The sequence below is a fragment of the Aulostomus chinensis genome, chromosome 10, assembly GCF_037954235.1.
Source record: "Aulostomus chinensis isolate RoL2024-O1b breed Wild chromosome 10, RoL_Achi_v1.0, whole genome shotgun sequence".
Classification (NCBI taxonomy): Eukaryota; Metazoa; Chordata; class Actinopteri; order Syngnathiformes; family Aulostomidae; genus Aulostomus; species Aulostomus chinensis.
Genome location: NC_141329.1, coordinates 26708486 through 26732909, shown reverse-complemented (window position 1 = coordinate 26732909; position 24424 = coordinate 26708486). Strand labels below are relative to the sequence as shown.

Genomic DNA, 24424 nt, shown 5'->3' with positions numbered 1-24424 from the left:
AATGTTTGAATTATCATTGTTCAGTAGCTGTGTGCGAAATATCTCAGAAATACCGCCAGCCACTTGTCTGTGTGACTCATGACCAGCGCGGCGCTCCGGTATCTGGGCCTCAGAAGTAGGCCAAGCTGGTGGAAGCATCTGTCCTCACCAGAGAGAAACATTCACAGCTTCTTCTTTTTTCTTTTTTCCCCCAGAAGGTTTACAGAATAAAACCGAAGAAAAAGTCTTGATTGTTGCTTCACATATTACAACAACGTTCATGTGTCCCGAGGACCAATTGCAGGAAGCAGCACAGGTCTAATCATGATGTCATCACACACCACAAACCAACCAACGCACTGACAGGAAACCCGTTTCTGTCTGGATGCTCTCGTGATTCGTACACAGTCGCATGTGCTTGGAATGATTAAAAAAAGCGTACGGACACAGAACATAAGCAGTAACTTTTATCATAAAGCCTTAAGACAAACGTTTCAAGATAAAAATTTATGGCAAGACATCTTCATTCTCCCAACATCCATCCATCCATTTCCTTCCGCTTATTCCTGTTAAGGGTCACGGGGGGGCTGGAGCCTATCCCAGCGGCTACGGGCGAGAGGCAGGGCTCACCCTGGACAGGTCGCCAGTCCATCGCAGGGCCAACATGTTCCCAACATATCCTTCACATGAAACAAAACAGAATGACGTGTAGTGCACAGAAAACAACATTGTGTCACTGAATCTTTTTTTTTTTCTCCCCAGTGTTGGATTTACTTTATTCCGTTGTGATTAACACATTCCTTGTCCCTTGCCCACGACTGAAGGCATCGATAGTACCCTTCTGTGTGTGTCTGCCGCATTTACGTAGTGAAAAGGTTTCATCAGAATAGTGCAGCGTAGTCAAGTTCTTAGCCATCGTAGGGTGTGTTTAATCTAATTCCAACCAAACACACACGCACACAAACGCACGCACGCACACACACACACAAATATCCAGGGAGATTTGTAACTGGAAACCTTGCAAACCCTCACAACTTCTACCTGATCACAAATGATGATGCTATTAAATATTTCCCTATGATTCCATCTAGAATTTAGTATAATACACCTTTATTGCACAAAGTCTGAGCCCTCGTCTCCACGGTAACAACTCATTCTTGACGATCATGAAACTACCTCCATCTATGTTTATGACATGTAAAAGTCAAAAGTACAATGGCTGTGTGGTTTACTATCTCTGCAGCGCAATGGCGTCATTTGTCTTCCTTTATGGGTATGGAAGAATTAAAGAGTGGCGGTTCGGGAGGGAGGTCAGTCACACGGCGTTACTGGATGGCTGGTTTCCTTCGTTTGATGTACAGTGTGATGTAAACCGCCATGGCGACGAAGAGAATGGTGAGGATGACGATGCAGACTATCACAGCCACGACCGGGCTGCTGTAGTTGCTCTCGGCGGACTGACCTGGGAGCAGGGAGGAAGAACCAGGCCGTCACGCACAAACTCAAGCAGCCCATCGCTGACCGACTGATTCTGATTCACTCTCATTCAGATTCTTACCAAAAGCAGCCGAGTTCGTCTGAAACTCCCCTGAAAAAAAAAAAAAAAAGAAATGAAGAAAATCTATGATCAAAATGAATTCTGTTTTCGGTCATTACTGACGCAGCTACCTGATATGTCAGGGAACACGCGCGTGGCGATTATTGTGATGAGAAGTGCCAAGACGCCTGGCTCATCGCCTCGGAAGGCAGCTGCTTTTTTTTTTTAGCGCAGCCAGTAAAGAAATTTGCCTCAAAACGGAATGAGTAGAGTTAAAAAGACTGAGGCGCTTCAGGTGAAGGGAAATGGGAGGAAAGACATTCCAGCTGAAGGGAGTGTCCTAGTTTTTCCCTGCTTCATGTTGTTGAGAGCCTTCTGCAAAAATACTTTACAATACATTCTTATATCATTGTGATATCTGAATAAAAAGTGTGAACAAACATTAATATTTATATACATGACCCCTTCAAACTACCGAGTGAGCCTCCTCACCAGTCATTTTATTTATTCCCTTTTTTTTAAATGAAGGCGGCGTGTGCAGCCAGTGTTGTGGAGCAACATCGCCATCTTTGTCATCCCCCTGTAACGCAACAAGCACGTGTGGTACCAAGTTGGAGGTCTCGGGTCTGAGAGTTACGGGAAAAAAAAAAAAAAGAGTCAGAAACTCAACACGATAGTGGATTGCTCTTCCCTCGATCAGCGGGGACTGCGGCCTCAAGGTACCGATAAATCCGAATCTTATTAAGGATGTGCTAAAATCGTTGAAGAACACCTGAGCTAAGCTAAGCTAACTGCAGCTTGCCCCCATTTAACAGGAAAATTCAAGAGTTGGTAAAGATGTTTTAAAAACGCTAAAAACTTGACCACCTTGAAATAAAAGTTTGTGTATAGTGGAGGTATTTTTCACAAACACACACCTGTAGTCCGTTTTCCCACAAAAATGGCGGTTGAGGTGACTGTGGCGTTCTCTGACAAACCCTGAGTCTTGCTGGTCTCCCTCCTTCGACGCCTTTGGGGATTGTTACAGTCCTGTTTGAAGTGGACAAACCCTGTTATAGTGATGCACTCATTCAAAATGATGGGTGTGTGTGTGTGTGTGGGGGGGTGAGGGTGGAGGTGGAGGTGGGTCTCACAGGCATCAGAGTGCTACAGGTGGACACTTCGCAGAGCCTGGTGACACAGTGCAGGTAGAAAGTGGACACCGAGAGATCTTTGTGCTCCACAAATCGGAAGGCCTCAAAGGAGAAATGCGCCCTCTGAGACACCCCATTGAGCTCCACCTTTGTCTGAGCGTCACGGGTGCACCTTGGGGAGAAAGAAGAGATGGCAAGAGCTGACAGCACCTGGACAGAGAGCTGAACGTCAGAGCGGGAGGAAGGTGTTGTGCACAGTGGGTGTGTGCGACTCACCCTACGAAAAGGTCGTAGCCCGTGTTGAGCATAGGATTTGGACTTGTTGTTGCGTAGCATCTGTCCAGCAGAATGTTGAACCTTCAGGCGGAAACAGGAGAATTTAAAGAGGCTTTTTTTTTCTTACTAACACACACACACACACACACACACACACACACACACACACACACACACACACACACAAAAAGCCATCGAAACTTTGTTACCTGTCTGTTAGATTTGTAGCTTGAACTGCGACGTAAATCTTGGTCTTCAGTTGGAGTCCAGTTTCCGGAATCATCAGGATCTCTTGGTACTGCTCATCCTGTTCCACAGACGAGAGCGACAACAAAATCAAATGGTAAAGATCTGCTGGGTGTCCTGTTTTTAACATGGAGGTCAGCTCTTACTTTGTAGAGCTGCATGCTCAGTGTGCTGATGAAGCTCCCGTTATTGTCTCTTATGGCCAGACTCACACCGGACCTGCAATCAGACACAAGTCTGTCAGTTCTGTCCCGTTTGCTTCACGGCGGGTCTTGTTAGGATACACTCACACGCTCAGCTGAGTGTTGTTCAGGAGATACTGCATCGGGTACAGGCAGGAGAACTTGTACAGGATCTGCGGGCGATAGGTGATCATCCCCGCTGAAGGATCTATGGAGGTCACGATGCCGGAGATGTTTACGAACTGGACATTTGAGAAGTCTGCAAATTCCCCGCTCCCAACCTGGTTGATTATCTGTCATAAAAAGAGATTGAGACAGGAATTCACAAGTTTCTCATCCTTGTTTTATTTTGCGAAAATAAAAGTGCCACGTTCATGAATACAGCGGTTAAAGTTGTGCTGTCTACCTTAAAGTTATTGTCGCAGAAAGAGGTCGAGCTTTCATTCATGGGGAACATAAACCTCAGGACAGGCGGGTCAGCGGACCAGTCAGCAGTCCCGTAACACTGAGACACCTCGACCTGATTGTTGAGCACCATCAGGGACTCGTTGTAAAGAGCTTGGTACACCGGGCAAAGGTAGATGCTCAGGGCCATGTGCTCAGTGCCGCACAACACGGTGATGTCAGAGTTCTCTGGGAGAGGGATGGAGGGAGGATGTCAGTCGAAAACCGACGCAACTGCAGAGCTCGAGAAAGAGGAGCGCGCTAACCTGGAGGTCGGTTTGTAGAGCTTGCAATGCAGGCGCTCGGGATCTGGGCTTCGGTCCTCAAAATTAGGCCGAGCTGGCACACGAGCAGGACCAGCCTCCCTGTTCTCAATCTGTGAGAGAGCGTCAAAACAATGAAAAACCAAAGGATATCAGATTTTATTTCAAAGTGGTTGAAGAAAAAGACGCTTTTATTTTTACATTACAGAATGTACACACACACACACACACACACGAGAAAAAGCCAACGGAGGAAAGTGACTTAATCGCTTCATGCAACTTAGAGTTTGCATCACTTGAAAGACGAAAGAGGCTTCACCTGAGGGGCGCCTTCGTGTACGGAAAGCATCCCTTCCATCAGAGAGGAACAAAAATGATAGGAAACCACTGACAATCCTCCCAGCTCACGCGCAGCTTTGACCGTTTCAGCTAACAGTTGATAGCGAATGTGTGGCTTTTCTTCACAATACCAACATCCGTCAGTCCCACATCAAGCGCATCAGGACAAAGTTGAGGATTTAAATGTCCAGTAAATAAATGAATAAAATTCCAGAGAGAAAATGACTCCATACATCTACAACGTTTTCCTCGTATTGTTTGGAGCCATAACTTTGCCATCACAGTTACATTAAATTAAAACCTTACAGTAGAAAAGCGTAGGACTCACCTGTAGGTCATCATTTTGTGTCTTCTGTCGGTCCGCCTGCGGATCCTGTATTTATGCTCCTGCCTGAAGGGGCGTGTGAGGGAACCTCTCAGACAATGGTGCAACCTAAGCTGGGCCTGGAACACATTTATCTGGAAGAATTAACATGAAATACACTTCTTCTTCTTCTTCTTTTTTTTTCTCACAGCTCAGGGCATCAGATAGCCTCTCATCACTCTCTGTTTATTATGGCCACCTGGATTCATGGTTACCGTAGCAACGCCGTCAGCTTTGTGCTACATACTTGCCACCCTACAAATATATTGTTGACACATACGGGATGTTTATGTACTTCAAGAGAGAGTTAAAACGGTTACAAGCAAATTGTCTTTAGTTTTCAGTTAAAACCCCGCCTGTTTTTGATCTTAATATCTAAAAATCTTTAAAAGGCCGATTAAGGAAATCACGCATTGCTGTTTTAAAGCGGTTAGCAAATGCTATGACTGTTGCACTACATCTCAAACACAAAAAATACTTTATAATCCTGGGTTTGCCTACGTCATGTGCGACCGGGTTTTAAACCCCGGGGCGCATTGAGAGTCAGGCGTTTTCCAATGACCACCTCGCATTTGGGTTTATTGAAAGTTAGAACTTCGGAAGAAATAAGATGCGATGATGTTATGCAATGGAAAAAATCAGGTAATTGCTGTCGTGGGTGTATGGGCAGGATGAGTATCGCGAAGGGAACTAAAATGTACGCATGCTAACAATGTTTCATTATCCTGATGCCGATGAAAGAGCGGAATCAGAGATCCGATCACAAGCATTCTCTCCGCAGATCGTTTGATGTGATAAAAGCGTCACTCGTGTTCTTCCGAGTTTTGAAATGGCTCAGTTTTGTTATGGCCGTAGGCTGCAAACTGTCCACAGAAGATTTCAGTGCCGCTTGTACAGTCTGCCACTAAAGAACACACCCATCTGTGTCTTTTGTGATGCATCATTACACGAAAAGGGACCTCTAACTTCTCTGGTCCCTAAAGAACCGCGCCACAATACACCATGAGGATACGATCTGAAAAAGGTGCTTGTTAGATTACATTAGACGTATCCCGTGTCAAATGTCAGTTTTAATTTCTTTTGTATATCCAAATAAGTATTTGTCCTCTAGCTGTGCCAGCAGTGTTACTAAGGGCACATTTTGTCAAAACTTGGACCCAAAAGCAGTGAAGACGGTCGGCCGTGTGAAATACTAACCTGGACCTGGCCTGTGTCAGATTTAGGCCAGGATCAAATGCACGGTTTATAATAAGGGGAGCGGAGAGTCTTTGCCGCTGCTCCTCTTGAACCGGGCAGTTTTCTGACAAGTCATCCAACAACATCCCTTCGGTGAATGTGTTGCATGAGAAAAGCAGGAACAAGTGTTGTCAGGCCTCCAAGCATGGATTACAGTAGCCGGCTAAATTTAGCAGCGGCTATTCACCTCTAAAGTATCTATTCTAGTATCTAGTCAATACACACCCTATCCTGGTTTACAATCCAGCACGACCTTAAAGGAAAAGGTCAATATTTTAGGAAATGGTGGATATTTTGATATCTTGCAATCAAATCATGTCTTGCCTTTTTTTGTTGTTTTTTTTTTTACTGGTAAGACTCAAACAGGGTACACTGATAATTCTGAGTTGCTGCTCAGTTAATTGTTTCTATCGCCTCGTTAAACGTTAATTAGTTCCCGCTAACGTTACACGTAACAAAAAAAACAAACAAACAAAACAAAACCAATGGATAGAAAATCTGTTTGTCCGTCTCAGTGTCCCGGGACTGACGTCCCCAGAGATCAGGAGGGAAGAGTCCCACGATTACAGAGTGATCCGCACGGTTACTGGTGAGTCACCATCAAGCACTTCATGGGTGCAGATGAAGCTGCACAACACGGAATCAGACGTCTGAACCGATTCTTCACTGTAACGTGACCAGGGTGGCAACCGTCTGTCGGCGTCAGAAGTGGCAAGCCCACTGCTTTGTTTCTCTCAGCTCTTGGATTTGTTTTCCGTTCCGATACGAAGATATGATTCATGATGTAACCATGACGGATTCTGCCTCACTAAAAACAACAACAACAACAACAACAACAACAACAACTGCTCTGGAAACATTAAGAAATGAAAAACCAGGGAGAATTTAGGTGAAGCCAACAAAAGCATTGGTGGGCAGGCTTCAATAAAACTGCTGCACTCAACAATGAACACCAAAGTTGATATCTAATTTTCCCTCGATTCCTTTCTACGTGCGCCCTTTTGACCTCACGAGTTGCTAGGCGAGCTTTCATGTGCAGCCGCGACGCTTTGCAACAATGCCCTGCCAATGTATACAACTCTCTCGTGTCTAAGAGTGTGACTTGAGGAAATGTGAGACGTGGAAAGGTTTCATACTCTTTCCGCTGGAACAAAGGCATGTATGGATGATTTCAAGGAAATATACCAGGTGATCATGTAATTCTCTGGAGGCAAAACCAGTGTCTTGTGTTGTGACATAAAGGCATCCAGTAAAAGAGCTCTCAGGACGGTAAATAGATTTTATCTATAGATTTGTGTATACAGTCCCGGGCCATGGGAGCTGGAAGGCTCTGCGTAGTTTCTCAGCGGTTCTTAGGACTGGACAGAGGCCTCAGATGTTGGAATCAGCTGGAGCCTCTCCCAGTTTGGGGGTCAAGGCCCCCCAGTGCTCCAACGACCACTGGCACCACTGTTTCTACATCCAGCACCGCTACTTTCCTCTGCCGTTTCGCCATCACCAGTTTGTCAGTCTGGATCCGGAGGACATTCTCCACTTCCATGTACCTTGGTCCTGCTTGCGTCTCACGTCCTGCTGAACTAAACATAATCCGATCCATTAGTTCAGATTCCCGCGTAAACACTCCAGGAAACATGAGCCTCGCGCTGCCACATGTCATAAAGAGAAAATAACCAGGGGTAACCCAGATGTGTCAAGTGTTGCGTAACAGGCTGCATGTCTTTCTGTCTCCATGGAAGCGGGGAATATAATGGTGTGGATGTTTTTAAATGGCAAGTGAAGCAAGTTGGCTGTTATCGACTGCATAGTTGTCTTACAGTGGGAAAAATGACTATCGGCTTGATATAAATATCAGCAGATACTCCAGGTTGTGGTTCTGGTGCCCGTTACTACGAAACAGTAGTAAATGTACACACATGCAACCGACCACAATGATGTTCCATTCCTTTTGATGTCTCGGTTCAAAATAAGGGCCTTATCCTTGCTGAAGTCTGGAGTTTCACGCACCAAACGTGGTCGCGTGTACCAGGAGACGCGGTAAACCACCCGTGATTGGGCGTGCGCAGGTGTGACGATTCATGTAAAAAAATAAAAATAAAAAAAAGAGAGAGAGAGAGAGAAAAGAATCGCTCGCAATGATTCGTTTGTTCACTTTCGTCCAACGCTTACTTTCTTCTCCGAGACACGGTTGTGCATCTTCCAGCCACTTCATTGCAACACAACATGATCTTCAATTTTGTGATTATGTCAAAAATGATCCAGACCTGCTAACCAATGTTCTAAATTAACCACATGCTAACAGTTCAGTGTAAAAGTGAATGGTGTTCATGTCATTGCTGTTATGGACATTTTCCACTTTTATTGAAGTCAGTTCATTTATGTACAGTCTACTGTTACACACACACACACACACACAGATATCTTATCTTTTCCTGCATTATTTCTGTCTCACCTTCACATGTTCAAATGAACCAGAACGTACTGAATGCTTTAGTTATCCAAACAATGCATTTCTCCTTAACAACAGCTGCTGACTGCACTGCTACTTGCCGGATTGAGTCACGCGCTTGCCACATCTGAGCACCATCGTGTTGTGACACGAACGTCTGGGAGGAGCCCTCTTGGTTTTTCAGGCCACGAGGAGACAAAGCACTCGCAAGTTCTAGAAAAATGGGAAATACCCCCGAGGGCTTGTAATCAAATGTTCATCTGTGATACACGTTTCTGTAGGCGTCTGCTCTTCTATCAGGATTTAGAGCAAAATGAGTTTCTCAGTCTTTCTCCTGATTCTGGACCTGACACCTCTCAAGCAGATTCAGTAAAAGCCTGTAAATGAGTGGTGGATTTACTGCAGGGCTGCTGTTCTATACTGCATTCTTTTTAACCGGTTGGAGGCGAATAAAAAGGCAAGTCAGCGTTGCTGCCTGTGACAACCATCTAGAATGTCTCCCTTAAAGCATAACATTAAATGACAGGACTGACCTTTTTATTAAGGAGCACCCAAAAAGTGTTTCTGGCCTCTCAAGTATTCACTAGTAAGTGTCTTCAGCTTTTAAACCCCCCCCCCCCCCCCCTTTCATGAACTTCTTTTTCAATGATTGCAGAATGGAGGACTGCAGCAAAAACCTAACTGATGTCTCCCACGTGTTGGCGCCTCAGCGTGATGCTAAGTCCGGTACCTGGACCCCGACTCCCTCGTTTCATCTAAAGTCATGGATATCAACAGGGATTTGTGATTTTATGCATCATCTGAGAAACTATTTTATTATTTGCCTTCAGCTCTGAGAGGAGCGCAGGTGGAGGGCCAGTCGTAACATGTTGGACCAAGGCCTGTGGTGCAATCCACTGGGTGAAAGCTGTGGTTGTGCTTCACAAGATGGAGGGCAAAGGAGCCCCCCTGAGCAGCCTCTGCAAGTGATGAAGCCAGGAGAGACCATCTTAAGGCAGCAAAATAAACAAAAACAAAAAACACTTCTCTGGGTGAAATTTTGCTTTTTGGTTTTTGCTCTTTTAGAGGCAACAGGGGAGGCGGCTCAGTGGTGCAGTGGTCCTCACTGTGGCCTCACAGCAAGAAGGTTGTGGGTGGAGCCCCGGCTGCAGCACGGGATCTTTCTGTGTGGAGTCTCCATGTTCTCCCTGTGCCTGCGTGGGTTCTCTCTGGTACTCCAGCTTCCTCCACAGTCCAAAGACATCAAGAGGGGACCAGGTTAGAAAAGAGCCAATGATTGTCTGTGTATATGTGTTGGCCCTGCCATGGACTGGTGACCCGTCCAGGGTGAATCCCGCCACTGGCCTGAAGGCTGCTGGGTTAGGCTCCACCCCCCCGCCACCCTTAACAGGATAAGAAGTAGAAAATGCATGGAAGTTTTGCTTTTAGATGTGCAGAAATTCGTTTTCAGAGAAGAAGCTGCTGAACCAACCAAACTATGGGGGACATGAGAATGCAAACTTGTGTCCCACCTCAGACTCTCATCCCCGCTCTCACACACTAAATGCAGAACATGTCAAGCAGGGTTGGTCCGCATGTCTCCTCCTCCGCTGTTTCTGGAAACTACTGAGAGGCAGCGCCTGCAAGGAGGCGCGGCCGCCCCTCCCCTGTCTCAGAGCGGGTCACAGCAGAGACAGAGTACCGGCGGGAGAGCCAGTCTGGGTGTGGAGGAGTCAGCAGGACGACTGTCAGTCACCGGAGACGGAGGAGCCACAGCAGGAGCCACAGCAGCAGCTCGGTGAGAGATGTGTTCGAACTTTAAGTTGAAGTAAAGACATCAAATAACTTCTTGCTGCTGTTCAAGAGGAACTTTATAAAAACTGTCTCTTAAACTTGCATCATTTAGAATGACGTTAACGTTTGATTGAAAACGTGGCGAGTAAGTAAATAGAAGTCATGTGAATGTGAAGTGAAGTGAGCCACGTCCTTGCGCTTGCAGAGTTGCGAGGATGTGCAAAGGTTGCGCACGTTTCAGAGCTCCGAAAGTGGAGAAAGTTGCTCCCTGCTCAGGGAGACGCGCTGACACACCCTGTGATGCTCCCGGTGCCGCAGCCCTGTCATGCAACGTTCCTGCTCAGACTGGTTCTGCCTCCCCTTGAGGAACGTTAGAACCTTCCGAATGCTGACTTACCAAAAGTGGAAGAACTACGTTAGGAAATGTTATCAAAAGCCGAGTGTCTCTCTCTCTCTTTTTGTGTGTCACAATTTGCAAAAGAAACACTCAAAGGTCTTTTTGTGTCATTGAAGGGTTCCCTTCCGCGGTGCTCCAGCTGAACACCCTCAATGATTTTTTTCTTGTAAATTAATTTAGTGATCAGTTGTACAATTATATCTCAAAAAGGCCAGCCCAAATTGGAAATATCTAATTACAAAAATGTCAAGCCCGTTAATAAAAAAAAAAAAAAATCAAATTAAAAGTATGTAAGTCCCTTTTATGTTATTTTCTTTTTTTTTTTGTGAGGTAAAAATACTTATGATCCCTGGTAGCTGATCAGGTGCCCGTGTGACACCTCATGCTAATTTTGCACACGAGAGAGATAAATCAGAATCAGAGACATTGGTCCTCAGACAAAAATCATTTTTAAGAACAAAAGTTTTTTGGTCTGACGCCCTCCCTCCGTTTGAGCTTTGGCCCTCTGAAGAAGGAAAAAGTTTGTGCACGCCTGCTCAAAAAAAGACAGGACAGTGATTGAAGTCATCTCCCATCCCTTCCCCTCAAACTTGGCCTGTCCGGATCTTGCAAATGTCAGTAAGTTAGTCAGATGAACTGAGCAAAGGGATAATTCAGGGGGAAATTAAGTTGTTTTATCAACCGTGTCCCCCAGAACTCAATTTTTGGTTTCCTATGACTTCGACTTTAGATGTTCATGCTGTCATAACAGCAGCAGCCACGCCTCTAGAAGTGGCGAGGCCTGAAAACAGGAGCTGTGGAGTGTGGATGGGACGGTTCGTGTCTACGTCTGTTTGAGGGGCTCAGGCTCTCCCAATAGCCTCATGACCACATGCTGCAAACGCATGTAGCTACCCGCAGTCCTGAGAGGGGACTTAAGCTACTCATCCGTCAAACTGGAAATGTGTTATGACGTTAGAGCTATTTTTCATTTTCCCAGAAACCATGGCCAAGGCACCAGCGGTAGGCATCGATCTGGGCACCACCTACTCCTGCGTTGGAGTGTTCCAGTATGGGAAAGTTGAGATCATTGCCAATGACCAGGGAAACCGGACCACGCCCAGTTATGTTGCTTTCACTGACAGTGAGAGACTGATCGGGGATGCAGCCAAGAACCAGGTGGCCTTGAACCCCACCAACACAGTCTTCGGTACGAGACAGCCTGTGAACAAACCCCCGTCATCAACTCTGATGACGTTTCTGCTTGATCACATCTGCCCCCGTCTTCTCTTGCCTCTTAGATGTAAAGCGACTTATCGGACGTCGTTTTGATGACAGCATCGTACAGTCCGACATCAAACACTGGCCTTTTACAGTCATTAATGAAGGCTCGCGTCCCAAGGTGCAGGTGGAGTACCACGGAGAGCCCAAGTCCTTCTTCCCAGAGGAGATCTCCTCCATGGTGCTGCTTAAGATGAAGGAGATTGCAGAGGCCTTCACCGGCAAGGTACGCCTTCCTGATTTGGTTTTAGTTTTCAAAAAGTGAGGTTGGTATTTGTCAAACATAGACAGGTTTCTTTCTAGCTACAAAATGTTTGAATGTGTATTTGCTTCGGATTTGGAAAAAATAAAGTCATAAAATTGCACAATGTGGATGCATTTTCCAGTTTGTTTTTTTTTCTTTTATTGATTACATTTCTTCTGTATGTGGCATTGCAGAAATCATACCTTCGTTCATACAGACCAGAGAGCTGTTAGCTCAGGCTAAACTGAGCATGTCATGAATTTACCCTTGCAGACGGTGACTGATGCTGTCGTCACTGTGCCGGCCTACTTTAATGACTCGCAGCGTCAGGCTACTCAAGATTCAGGAGTCATTGCTGGTCTTAATGTCCTTCGTATCATCAACGAGCCGACTGCTGCTGCCATCGCGTATGGCCTGAACAAAATGGTAAGTGGAAACACTGCCTTTCTGTAAGCAGCGTCCACTGCAACTACTGTACCTGGACACCCGCCTTGCTGGCTTGGCCTTGTGGCTGCCGGCTGTCTCAACCTGGGCGGTCGTGCTGATGGAGACCGATCGCCTCACTTTTCTCAGTTTGCTCGCAGGTCTGTTGAAGTCAAACACGAAATGCGAGGTCCTGCAAACAGGAGCAGCTAATGTCAAACGAGCGTGCCAAGGTCCCAACAACTGCTCCGCTCAGCTCAATGGGCAAATTACAGGCCACAGATTACAGGCTTTTGCAGATGCTTAGCATGGAAGTAAACAACAGAAGTGCAACAGCAGAAACAGTATTCCTGGGAGAGCTCGCCACGAAGGGTCTCTGTCGACTCTGGGATTTCCCAGCTGATGACTTGAACCATCCAGTTTTCTAGGGGGCAGCTCCAGTAGCCTCCTGGCCTTCAGGAGGTCCCGAGTCACAATCGGTAAATTAAATGATTTGGCGAGCAGGTCGTCTGTGCTCTTCTCTCTGCCAGAGTGATGTGTCTTTTTCACTCTTCCTTACTCTTTGACTGAACACAGTCAGCTGCGCAAGACACCAGCTGCGAAGACATTAACCAGAGAACTGCCAAACATTTTATTTTACCAGAGTTGCAGAGTTAACAGTTTCTTATCAAAGCTTTAAGTGACAAGTTACTAAAATAAAAAGAAGCTTCCTAGTTGTTGTGCTCTTTCCTGTTGAGAAAAGATTCATCTTTTGTATTTGGATCATTTCAAATTTCAGACGGAAGCTGAAAGAAACGTCCTGATCTTTGACCTGGGCGGAGGCACTTTTGATGTCTCCATCTTAACTATCGAGAGTGGCATCTTTGAGGTGAAGTCCACAGCCGGTGACACACACTTGGGTGGCGAGGACTTTGATAATCGCATGGTCACACATTTCATCGCAGAGTTCAAACGCAAGCACAAGAAAGACATCTCAGGGAACAAGAGGGCAGTGCGTCGTCTGCGTACCGCTTGCGAGAGGGCAAAGCGAACCCTGTCCTCTAGCACTCAGGCCAGCCTTCAGATCGATTCACTTTATGAGGGCATAGATTTCTACACCTCTATCACCAGGGCTCGGTTTGAGGAGCTGAACTCAGACTTGTTCCGTGGAACCCTGGAGCCTGTGGAGAAAGCTCTCCGTGACGCCAAGATGGAGAAGGCCAATATTGACGAGCTTGTCTTAGTGGGAGGCTCCACTCGTATCCCCAAGATCCAAAAGCTGCTGCAGGACTTTTTTAATGGAAAAGAGCTCAATAAGAGTATTAACCCCGATGAAGCAGTGGCCTATGGTGCAGGTAGGACCTCAGTTTACCAGTATGTGTACGTGATAACAATTCAAGACTGGAAAATAGGCTGAACGTTCGAATATTTGGTTTCACAGCTGTGCAGGCTGCCATCTTGTCAGGTGACGAATCGAACAGCGTGCGGGACTTGCTCCTGCTGGATGTGGCCCCCTTGTCTCTCGGTATTGAAACTGCTGGAGGAGTCATGACTTCACTCATCAAAAGAAACACCACCATCCCCACAAAGCAGGAGCAGACTTTTACCACCTACTCAGACAACCAGCCCGGCGTGCTCATTCAGGTGTGATGACTTTTTTTTTCTTTTTTCCAAAGCCCAACAAACTCCAACGAACAGAGCGTCAACTGAATGAATTATCTGCAGGTCTTTGAAGGTGAAAGAGGGATGACCAAAGACAACAATCTTTTGGGGAAATTTGAGCTGTGCGGAATCCCCCCTGCGCCTCGAGGCGTCCCTCAGATTGAAGTGACCTTTGACATTGACGCCAATGGCATTCTAAGTGTGTCCGCGGTTGACAAGAGCACCGGGAAGTCGAACAAGATAACGATCACAAATGACAAAGGTAAGCTGCGAAGGACTGGCATTCACAAAAAACAAACTACTGTCAGGATGTAGTATTTGTAAAAATTACCTTCTCAGATTGAAAAAAAAAAAAAATGGGGATGAGATTGAAGATACTGCACTGAAAACGTCGAGAACGAGAACTACTTTCTGTGCTGCTCCCCTGTAGGATTCGTTGCAGTGACGCTCATCATCTGCTGCAGCCCTGCTCCTACATGTGCTCCATGCTAGAGGATCACTCACTGCTGGAATGCAACCAACTCAGTGTGTAAAAGGCTTTCTACCAAAAAAAGAAATGAATTCATCTTTTGCTCTGTTGCTGGTCAGGTCGCTTGAGCAAGGAGGACATTGAGCGTATGGTCAATGAAGCAGAGAAGTTCAAAGCTGAGGATGAGGTACAGAAAAAACGTGTGGCTGCCAAGAACGGCCTGGAGGCTTACGCCTTCGCCATGAAGTCCGCCGTGGAGGACGAGAAGCTGAAGGACAAGATCAGCGACGACGACAAGAACGCAGTTCTGTCCAAGTGTAAGGAGGTCATCTCCTGGCTGGACAGTAACCAGGTGTGTGTCAGATGGAAGGTTTTGGCTCCTGGCATTACAGTCACCAGCTACCTGTGAATTTTTCAGGAGTGCAAAGCAGTTTTTAAATCATTTTCTTATGTCAGTCTGCAGAAGAAGATGAATTTGATGCCAAGCAGAAGGAGCTGGAGAGTTTGTGCAACCCCATCGTCACAAAGTTGTACCAGAGCACCGGGGGGGTGCCAGGTGGGATGCCAGGTGGAGGAGCATCTTCTGGCCCCACCATTGAAGAGGTTGACTAAAGTAGAGCGAGACTACATAAACACCATCTTCTGCTCCAGCTAGGTTGTTGTCAAGGGAGATCAAAATCTTCACGTCTGCTTTGGGATTGCTTTTATACATCTTGTACATCGGGTTTAAGGCAGTGTTCTATTGTCTATTTTTTTTTTTTTTTGGTTAATTCATGGCATTTATTTTGAATTTTCTTAATGCTTACAAATATGATAATTCAAAACATCACTCATCTTGTATTCCCTAAAATGCTTTCTCATTCATATTGATGTTCATTTTGGACGCTACACCGATACCCCCTGGTGTGTCGCTCCTTCATGCGTTAATAAACCATTGAAGTACACGTAGCGGCTTCTTCGTCCTGAGTTCAGGTAGGCACCACGAACCTACAGCAACGACTCTTGCTCCTGTATCGGCACCAATGTTTCATGCACGTCTGCTTCTTCGAGTTGTAGTGAGACAGTATAAGACACGCGTCAGCTTTTCTTGTTTATTTTTGCCTGTTCATGAATGTTACTGTTTACAGGAAACTGTGGGAAAGTTCATAGGGGTGTAGGCTCCTCAGGGCTATTCATTGTGGATCTTTTGTAGGTGTGTGTGTGTGTGTGTGTGTGTGTGTGTGTGTGTGTGTGTGTGTGTGTGTGTGTGTGTGTGTGTGTGTGATAGGTTAGCGCGAGTTAGAGTTTCTTGGGCATTCGTGCATCCGGTAGGCGCACATGTAGAAGATACCTAATAGAGAGAGAGATAGAAAGAATAAGTCATGTCTTCCCAGTGTGAACACTTAAATGAAGGAACATGCAGGTGGAACAGTCACATGATGCGTACAGTACCTGAGAAGAATGTGAGCACCACAGCCACCCAGCCCATTATATAGGACCAGGAGAACCGCCAGTTTCCGTAGCGTTTACCATAGTAGTTGACTGTCACGCCGGTGTAGACGGCCATGGCCAGCAGCACAAAAAAGCCTGGGGAAGATGAAAATCATCCGGTTTAAGTGTAATATCTACACGACTCCGTCAAAGACGGCCAATCAAGAGCTTACAGGAGATGAAGAAGAGGATGCCGGCTGCAAATGTCTTGTCAAATCCATCAAAGGAGGAGTAGTGGATGAAGGCCATGACGCCGATCACTATGCCGATGAAACAAGCCAGCAGGGACAGAATCATGAAGGCCCGGGTGGCATCCCAGTACGCTGTGTGTGTGTGTGAGTGAGAGAGAGAAAGCGTGAGAGAACAAAGAGTATGTCAAGGATGACACCAACAGTCTTTGAAGTTCTACTCCATTTATGCTTGTAAGTAATAAAGTCATTGGATGATGTTCACGGTTGGTCTGTCAGCGCGCAGCTCTCGCTTGCCATCTAGTGCTTTGTTTGCAAGTGTGATTGAACCTGTTTCCTAAAGCACATTTAAAAAAAAACCTGTTGTCTTCTAGACCCCAAAAATGTACCTTCAGAAAGACACACGATCCCGTTTGAAAGGATTTTGTCGAGTCTACGTTTCGAGGTGTCGTGTGAAGTTGTATTCAGATATTTTTCACAAATTGAACACAAAAAATCTGATGCAGCATTTGAAACCGTTTTGTTTCTTTGCTACAAGCTATCGAGTGCAACATAAACTGTTGATTTGCGGTGAAAGTCACTCAGTTTGATTTTCAAATTCAAAATTCTCAAATATTTGATTGAATACTTTCAAAACAATTCAAGTGAACTACGTTTGCAGTGATCAAATGTTTTCAGGTCAGCTCAGTGATTCTGCATCGGATTTCACGTTCCGAATGCTTGTGTTTAACGTTGAGAGGCTTTTCACAATAAAAACCTGGTGGAGACCCCTACGCCACGCTTTGAGAACCTCTCATCTTAACTAAAAATTGAACCTGCCCTCTGCAGCGCTTGGTGCTTTTTTTCTTGCACTTGAATCTTTACTAGATTTTACTTCAACACTTCCGTGGGGAAACGTAACCCCAGCGTTCATAGAGGACGAGTACACAGATCTTCTTGCAGTGATTCTCAGTCTCTTACCGATGCTGTCTGTGTGTGTCATGCATTTCCCAGGCACACAGTACCGCCACAGGCCCTGGTGCATGTAATTGCTGGCGTGACGGTACTGCATCCAGTAGTCCGTTGCCGTGGAGACAATGAGGAGTATGTTCCCGACTCCAGCACAGAACAACCCACCTCCCATGAAGCTGTACATCCTGCCAAAAACACTGACTGACACACAGGGATGAACAGAGCAGGTCAGGACCCCTGACTCGACTACAGGGCGCACGGCAACGCTGGACATGAATAAAACGATCCCTTAAGTAGATTCAGCAGGATGCCACAAGGTCACGCTGCATCTGATTAAAGAAGCTTCTCTCATTAGACAGATTTACAAATTGGGCAAATGAGCAGCTTGGTCAGACACTGCCAGGGTGAGTAGCGAGTCCATTAAACATTAAATGTTCTTAAAAGCGTGACACATTGTCATTTTATTCCTTTTTTTTTTTTTTAATCCCAGTGATGCCAAATATGTTGAGCAGAAATTTGTGAAAATATATATATATATATAAAAAAAAAAGATACATCTAGAATTTACATGCAAATGGCTGGAATATTGCAGACAAAGTTGCCCCCCCAGTATTTCAGTTAATGGAACATCAAATATGCTACCAAACTCCCGGCCCAGCAATTAACCTCCAATATCATCAAACTCACGTGTTGTTGCTTACCTTTGTCTTTTTTATTCAGAAAAAGTCAGATTCCAATATTTCGGCTTGTCAAAGCTCAGGGGAGCCCAATATTGCTCGGAGTGGCAGGAAAGTTTTGTTTGTGCGTAGGAAACCAAGCGAACAAACGGGCTGAGGGAACAATGGAGCACGCCGAGCCACAACCAATCACAGGGGATGAGTTTTGTGTTTTAGGGAATCTGCTGAAAATACAAAACTGTTAAAGCGCCGCGCACATCAACGGTGATACTGATGACACAGGGCTTTTAATTCAATGTGCTGCACAACCACACAGTAAACTCATGGACCCATGCTACTGCTGGAAAAGTTTGACAGGGATTTAAAAAAAAAATAAAAATTTAGGGATGGAAATGAATTGAAATTCTCTGTTTGTGTTGTTCAAGTTGTGCGGTTTGCTGATTTCTGATCAATCCAACCCCCCCCCCCCCCCGTCCTGTGATACAAACACCAAAATTCAGCAGAAACTTTCCTCACAGTGCGACGTCACCTTTCCTCCTGCAGAGAGATGAATTGTGGGTAATGGATTAATCTGACGTTTACTCACATATTTTCAGGTCCCTGCCATTTATCTTGCACAGGGGGACTCATTTAATTACACCAAAAAAAAATATAAAAAATGGAGAGACATTAATAAAACATACCACATGTTGCAGTGAAGTCAAATCATATAAATTCACAGGAGAAGATTTATGGCGTTAAGCAGGAGGGCGGCTAATCTGGGCGACGTAGCTGTCATGAAAGAGATGAATCCACGGTGGCGTATTTATCAAGATTTCCGTTGTTGCCTGTGTGAGAGCATTGGAGTATTGGAGTGATTTTTGAGCAACGTCAAAGCCACCAGAAGAAATAACTCACCTACTTTTTAACAACGCTCCAAGCTTCTGGTTTTTCAAAAACCTCAAACATGAACGTTCGCTGAGCAGCAGGGGGAACAGCAGCAGCACAAAGGCAGAAGTAAACACGGGTCAGGGAAGGACTTCAATGAATGAAACAAAGTATAATCAGCCAAGTGCAACAGATGATGAAGGACTGCGTCTTTGTCATCAAGATGCTGCAGGCTACGTTTGACAATAAATAAACTACAGTATTCCTGCGTTGCCCCCCCCCCCACATTGGATCCAATTAAAAGTTAAAGCCGTTTCCTTCTTCCGTATCTGCCGCCTCACACAGAGGCAGTGAGACCTGTGCTTGCTGAATTTGTCAGAAAGCACAATTAATTAATATTTTTTCAAGTAATCATTCTTTACCTGCTCTGAAGACAATTACACAGCGCCGCAAGACTGCAGCTGACAGAACTTTAATGCCAATATTGACTTGAATGATACGTAAACACCCTGAACATTTATGGCCGACAGAAGTGCAACGGTTCTTCAAGCTCGATTCCAAAGGTCTCCTGTGGAACATCCCCATAATTAGATTTGTGCAAACACTCCTGCAAGGTGATGTAAGGACCCGAAAAGACTGAAGAGTGCTGTTAAAGTTCTGCAAACATTCCGGGAACACAAACTCAAAAATATAAACATTCCACCAAGTTAAATCTTTAAAGAACTGTGGAGGGTTACACCTGTGGGCATTATGGCGTAGTTTGTATTTGGGGAACTTTTTTCCACCCTGAAGGGAACATTTTGGTGTGACCGCGTGTGAACTTTTGCTTCATATCCAAAAATTCATCTCCCCAGTGTTGTACTGTGGGCATGAAATAGCTCAAATGGAATGTTATCCTGAAGTCATGAAGGGAACTTTGAACTGCGGGGCTTTGGAAACCAGAAGAAATTAACATTTCACTGAGCCTCAAGAACTCGGTTCAGAGCACCAACACGAGAGTCTGGGTCAGTTGTCACCACTAGATGGCGTCTTTTATCAAGTCTTTAAACAGAGACGGCGCAGACTGCTGATTAAACTCTAGGTCCTTCTGGGAGTTCAGGTCTGGTGGACTTTTCAATGAGTGGTTCAAGTATTCTGTTTGAAAAACTGTCGACCGGAAACACCGGTAATATAAAACCAGAAGTATTTTAGTCATTCTGACTGTTCAGAGAAATATAAATGCAAAGGTTAGCAGCAGAGGGCTGTTTTTAAATTCTACTGCTGTGGTGGTGGTGGGGGTGTCTCAGTTTTTACTTTAAATGCGATTCGAGGGATTGTTCGGATTTTCTCACTCTAGAAACTGAAGTTACCTCCTGGTGGACAAACAAAACCTTCAGTGGAGGAGATAAACTGTCCCTCGTCGCCTTCTTTCAACAATCGCCTGCGTTATTCCCCCCCACCACCCCCCCAAGTTTTTCAGAAAACACAAAAAACTGGAGACAAAACATCATAAAGAGTTGTTTTAGTCAAAAAAAACCAACAACCCTGGCAAAAAATGACTTGGGCAATTATTTTAAGAAAGTGCCGATATTTAAAGTTGGAACATTACTGGCAAGGTGTTTGTACCGCCCCTTTTTTTGTTGCAACCTTCATTGAATCCGAGTAAAACAGATCAGAAGAAGATGTTTCAGGTGACAATTAAAATCCGCAGATTCAAGAGATGTTCAGCACGACAGAATAAACCACTCGACGGCCCGAGGGAGAACATTTGTGAACAAAATGGACTGAGTAAATTGAGCTGAGCTGTCTTTGTGTGGGTTTGTGTAAACCACAGAGAGACCCTAATCCCTGCTACAGGCCTAAAAGCATAAAATTGTAGAACCCTTCTAAATTGCATAACCCCATCAAATTGCATTGGATTATCATTATCCTCCTAGCCTGGTGGGACCCAGCGGGTACTTGCCAAAGGCAGTGCAGTCGAGTCCAAATCACTTTGCTCGCCAAAATACTGTAGTACTTCAACCGATACGTGCACACAAGAGGCTGATGAACAGATGAACATGCAGACAAGAAGAGAGACGTCGCCTCCCAGCAGCGTTCACGTCTCGCAGAGATGAAAGCAACCTGCTCTCATTTAGCCAGATTCAAACTCAGGCGTTCTCTCAGCAATGTGGCCATTCCAAACACAATCAGTCCTTTTGTTTTGTTTTTTTGTTAACACGTTTGTTGAGAACAAACACCAAATACTTTCAGACCTCAGGGACGTTTGGATCCGATGGGAAATGTGAGCTCGCTCCCATCTTCCCTTTTATTCTCTCTCGCTCTCTTCTTTTGTTTTCTCATTGTACTCCTGGCAAAGCATTAAATGAAGCCACAAGAGCACAGATCTAAACACACACACAGACACACACACACTTTTGGGATGTTTACATAGACTTATTCCTGGAGAATAACCCTAAACTTAACCACTGACCCAAAAAACAGTTCTTTACCAGTCTGGGACACTTTTTATTGTTGCTCCGGCCATCCAGTCTCCAGTCTCCAGTCCCTGCACACTTGCCTTTCTTGTCACACTTTCTCACTTCGCATTCGTCACAAATGAGCTTTTACAACAATGATCTCAAGATCTCACACTCACACACGCTGATTGTGGAAGCTGCCATGCAACCACCCTGCAGCAATTAAGGCTCCAGTGCTTTGCTCAAGGACACTTCAACACGGTCTCTGGAGAAGCTGGGAACAAACCAGTAACCTTGAAATACCAAGTTCAAGTACTTTTAAGTCAGTGAGACCTACAACTGGACCAGCAGTCGAAGCCCCTCTGACGTTCCGTGTACTTCAAACAGGAGCAGATGCCTTTTTTTTTCTTTTTTTTAAGAGTAACAAATGTTTTATTGGTCAATTTAAAAATCTCAACAGAACAAAACACACTGGTGATCTACAGGAATACGACAGCACACAATCACACAGAGATGAGAGAATAAAATAGCAACACACACACACACACACACACACACACACAAGCACTACACACATGCACGGATACACTCGTCCACGTTTATTAACACACTTCCGGCCTCATGTCTTTATCCAATCAAACACACACACGTCATCATGGTTTCATGGTCAAGAGTAAACAGAAGATACATTCAATAATCTGCTATACAGTATGTTTTAGTTACATTTACTTCCCATTTCCTAAAAATACAATATTTTCGATTTCCCCTCCATCAATTTGCGTACTATAGCCGATCACATCTGTAAAAATAAAAAAAAAAAATTGAAAAGATGTTTATATACAAAGAGGACGAGCGAGAGGTCATACCAGAAACAATCAATTAAAAAAAACAAAAACCCAACACAAATTAGGTGTCACCATCCAATTCCCCCCTCCAGTCCTTTAAAGCAACTATTCACCTGGAAACAGCAGCTTAAAATCTTCTTCACTGACTTCTAGTAGAGAGCGCGGCACCTCTTCCGTACCCTGAAGCTCTTCGGACTAGGAAATCTGAGCGTGCACGTTGAGCGTGCTACCCTCAATAACACACGCCACCGGCCGTGAGTCGACCGCAATCGCCTGCATCCTGGAAGCCATTACACCCATCCTACCTACAAGAATGACATCAACGCGTCAAATACCTCAGAATATCTTCAGATTTTATAACAGCTTGGAAGCGGTTGAATGCCGATGTTAAGGCCAGTTTATACCGAAGATTCACAATGAGACGAAACCGTTGCGAGGAAAGTCGGAGTAAAGTCCTCCGTGTGAGCTGGGAGCAAGCTAGCAGGTTTCAGGACGAGCTGGTCTTCATGTCTCTGGTCTCTGGCTGTCCCGCGGCAGCCAGCAGGTTATCAAATATGTCAAATGTGTCCCCTCGGATTTTCATCATCTGCTGTCTCCAAATCCCAATACACCCGGAACACAGCAGGAAACGGCCGCCATGCAGGCGTGTGGCCACTGACCGTGGCGCTGACATCTTTCACGATGTGTGCCATCTTGCGTTGCTCACAATTTTAATTTGACGCAGTCCTTTCCAATGAAGATATTCTGACATGTTGTGACAATTAGCGACCGCGGCCTGATATTTGTTCGATGTGAAGCTACGCACGGTAACAACAAACATGGCTGACAGCAGCTGCGGGATGGAGGCGTCGACACCGACGGCGTGCCGGTCCCCGTCCCTGTTATCGTTTACAAAGAACAGAGACAATTTTAGTTTTCACCAAATATTTGAAGGCAAAATGTTAATGTTAAAATATAAAACACTTATTTCATTGTTCTTCATAACATATTTGTCAATATTTTGTTAGAGCATCAAGAATCAATGAAATACCTGTAAATATTCATGTTATGTGACATCGTTTTCGGCTCTAACTGTCACTATGCACTCACCACCTGACTGAGACAACAAGAAAACAACAGCTCAACCATATTTTCCTCTCTTTTTTTCTCCGTCTTGGTCGATTCTCTTCCAAAGAATTTTCCTCTTCAGTCAGAATCTGCCCTTTACCACAATTTTGTTCCCTCTCGGCTCAGTGTCATGTGACGGCCTCCTGTAATTACACCTTGTGGCAGCAGAGGTCGCTGTTGCCACTTCAGACGTTCCACAGCGTCCCTTTAACGTCAGTCTTCAGCTTACACCAAGTTCAGTCTGATATTTGAATGTACACAGCAGCAGAGGATCAACAATGTTTATTCAACATCTGATGCTTTTCTGACATTGGCACACACTTCATCCAAATACTGACATTTCTGGGTCGAAAGCTAATCAGCTAAATTACCCACAAGAGTGAAAGTTTGAGGGGAGAATGAAGGTCTAGAGAGACACTACGGGAACAGTCCACTCGTGAAGCAACAGCGGAGGAACACGGGCAAGTATCGGACCTCGCAGACCTTTGAATGGGCGCAGATGCTGACTTGCAAAAGAACACACAAACCTGTTTAAATCAGAGCTGCTATCAAGTACGTGGGATTAACATTTATTTGGCAGAGATGCTAAACAACAGACGTTTGATTTCAGAGTCACTCGGCCCAGTGTGCACAAATAATTTTTCACAATTACACTATCAACTTTCACTTGCATATATGAGCGCTTTAGGCTGTTGGAAACAGAGCAGAACTGGACAAAAACACTGTAGAGTAATGACAGGGTCAGACTTTACCAATTCTTCCAAATACGCAGAATCCTCTCGCTAATATAAATAGTTTGTGAAAAGGCAGATGGCGAGCCATGACGCTTTCCCGTTGGTCTTCACATTTTCACGAGAACCGACCGAAGGTTCACACAGACATCCAGGAAAACCGAGGAGTTAAAAGGGGACCGTACCAAGGTTACATGAGGTTCTGGGGGGAAACAAACAGAACACAGCGACTCAGAGGAGTACGGCGATTGTGTCATTTAATTACAAGTCAGCTGCAGGAATGACAGCCAACATTCCCAGCATGTGGATTAACAAAGGAGACGAGCGGCCTGATATACGGCAATTTACATTTCCGCCTGCACTCCAGGGAGAGAAGTTGTCCTTGGGACTCCAATAAATCCGTCTGATGACTATCATTACCATATATTACATTACATGTATAAAAATATATGGTCCTATATACATATGATACTATATAAACATAAATAGCTACAGTTT

At 45.1% G+C, this 24424-nt stretch overlaps 4 protein-coding genes across 7 annotated transcripts in view; 1 reads left to right on the top strand and 3 right to left on the bottom strand.

Annotated features, from left to right (window-relative positions):
- Positions 1-464: 464 nt before the first annotated feature.
- On the bottom strand, positions 465-9004 carry LOC147255059 (zona pellucida-like domain-containing protein 1). 2 transcript variants are annotated; one of them, XM_086215280.1, is made up of 12 exons: positions 8979-9004; positions 4728-4843; positions 4064-4173; positions 3760-3986; positions 3462-3646; positions 3318-3390; positions 3135-3232; positions 2926-3006; positions 2650-2821; positions 2434-2545; positions 1538-1567; positions 465-1441 (listed from the first exon to the last, which is right to left on the bottom strand). In XM_086215280.1, the coding sequence occupies exons 2-12, from the start codon at positions 4739-4741 to the stop codon at positions 1305-1307; spliced, it is 1239 nt and encodes a 412-aa protein (XP_086071406.1). In that variant the 5' UTR covers positions 4742-4843; positions 8979-9004; the 3' UTR covers positions 465-1304. The 2 variants fall into 2 exon arrangements, with proteins under 2 accessions (XP_086071406.1, XP_086071405.1); XM_086215279.1 differs by lacking the exon at positions 8979-9004 and adding an exon at positions 5961-6052.
- Positions 9005-9749: 745 nt separating this feature from the next.
- hspa8b (heat shock protein family A (Hsp70) member 8b) lies at positions 9750-16551 on the top strand. The gene is made up of 9 exons (XM_086216701.1): positions 9750-10222; positions 11595-11804; positions 11896-12101; positions 12393-12545; positions 13321-13876; positions 13963-14165; positions 14247-14445; positions 14772-15004; positions 15109-16551. Exons 1-9 carry the CDS (start codon positions 9874-9876, stop codon positions 15262-15264), a joined length of 2265 nt encoding a protein of 754 aa, XP_086072827.1. The 5' UTR covers positions 9750-9873; the 3' UTR covers positions 15265-16551.
- On the bottom strand, positions 15837-20224 carry lim2.3 (lens intrinsic membrane protein 2.3). 2 transcript variants are annotated; one of them, XM_086216703.1, is made up of 5 exons: positions 17963-20224; positions 17271-17462; positions 16296-16445; positions 16084-16218; positions 15837-15982 (listed from the first exon to the last, which is right to left on the bottom strand). In XM_086216703.1, exons 2-5 carry the CDS (start codon positions 17443-17445, stop codon positions 15921-15923), a joined length of 522 nt encoding a protein of 173 aa, XP_086072829.1. In that variant the 5' UTR covers positions 17446-17462; positions 17963-20224; the 3' UTR covers positions 15837-15920. The 2 variants fall into 2 exon arrangements, with proteins under 2 accessions (XP_086072829.1, XP_086072828.1); XM_086216702.1 differs by lacking the exon at positions 17963-20224 and having other exon boundaries at positions 17271-17952.
- Positions 20225-20282: 58 nt separating this feature from the next.
- The window catches only part of LOC147255056 (roundabout homolog 2), a 50408-nt gene continuing 46266 nt past the window's right edge, over positions 20283-24424 (bottom strand). For both annotated transcript variants that reach the window (XM_086216699.1, XM_086216700.1), the window contains one exon: positions 20283-24128. In XM_086216699.1, coding sequence (XP_086072825.1) covers positions 24117-24128 — 12 coding nt within the window. In that variant the 3' untranslated portion in view covers positions 20283-24116. The remainder of the gene's footprint in view (positions 24129-24424) is intronic.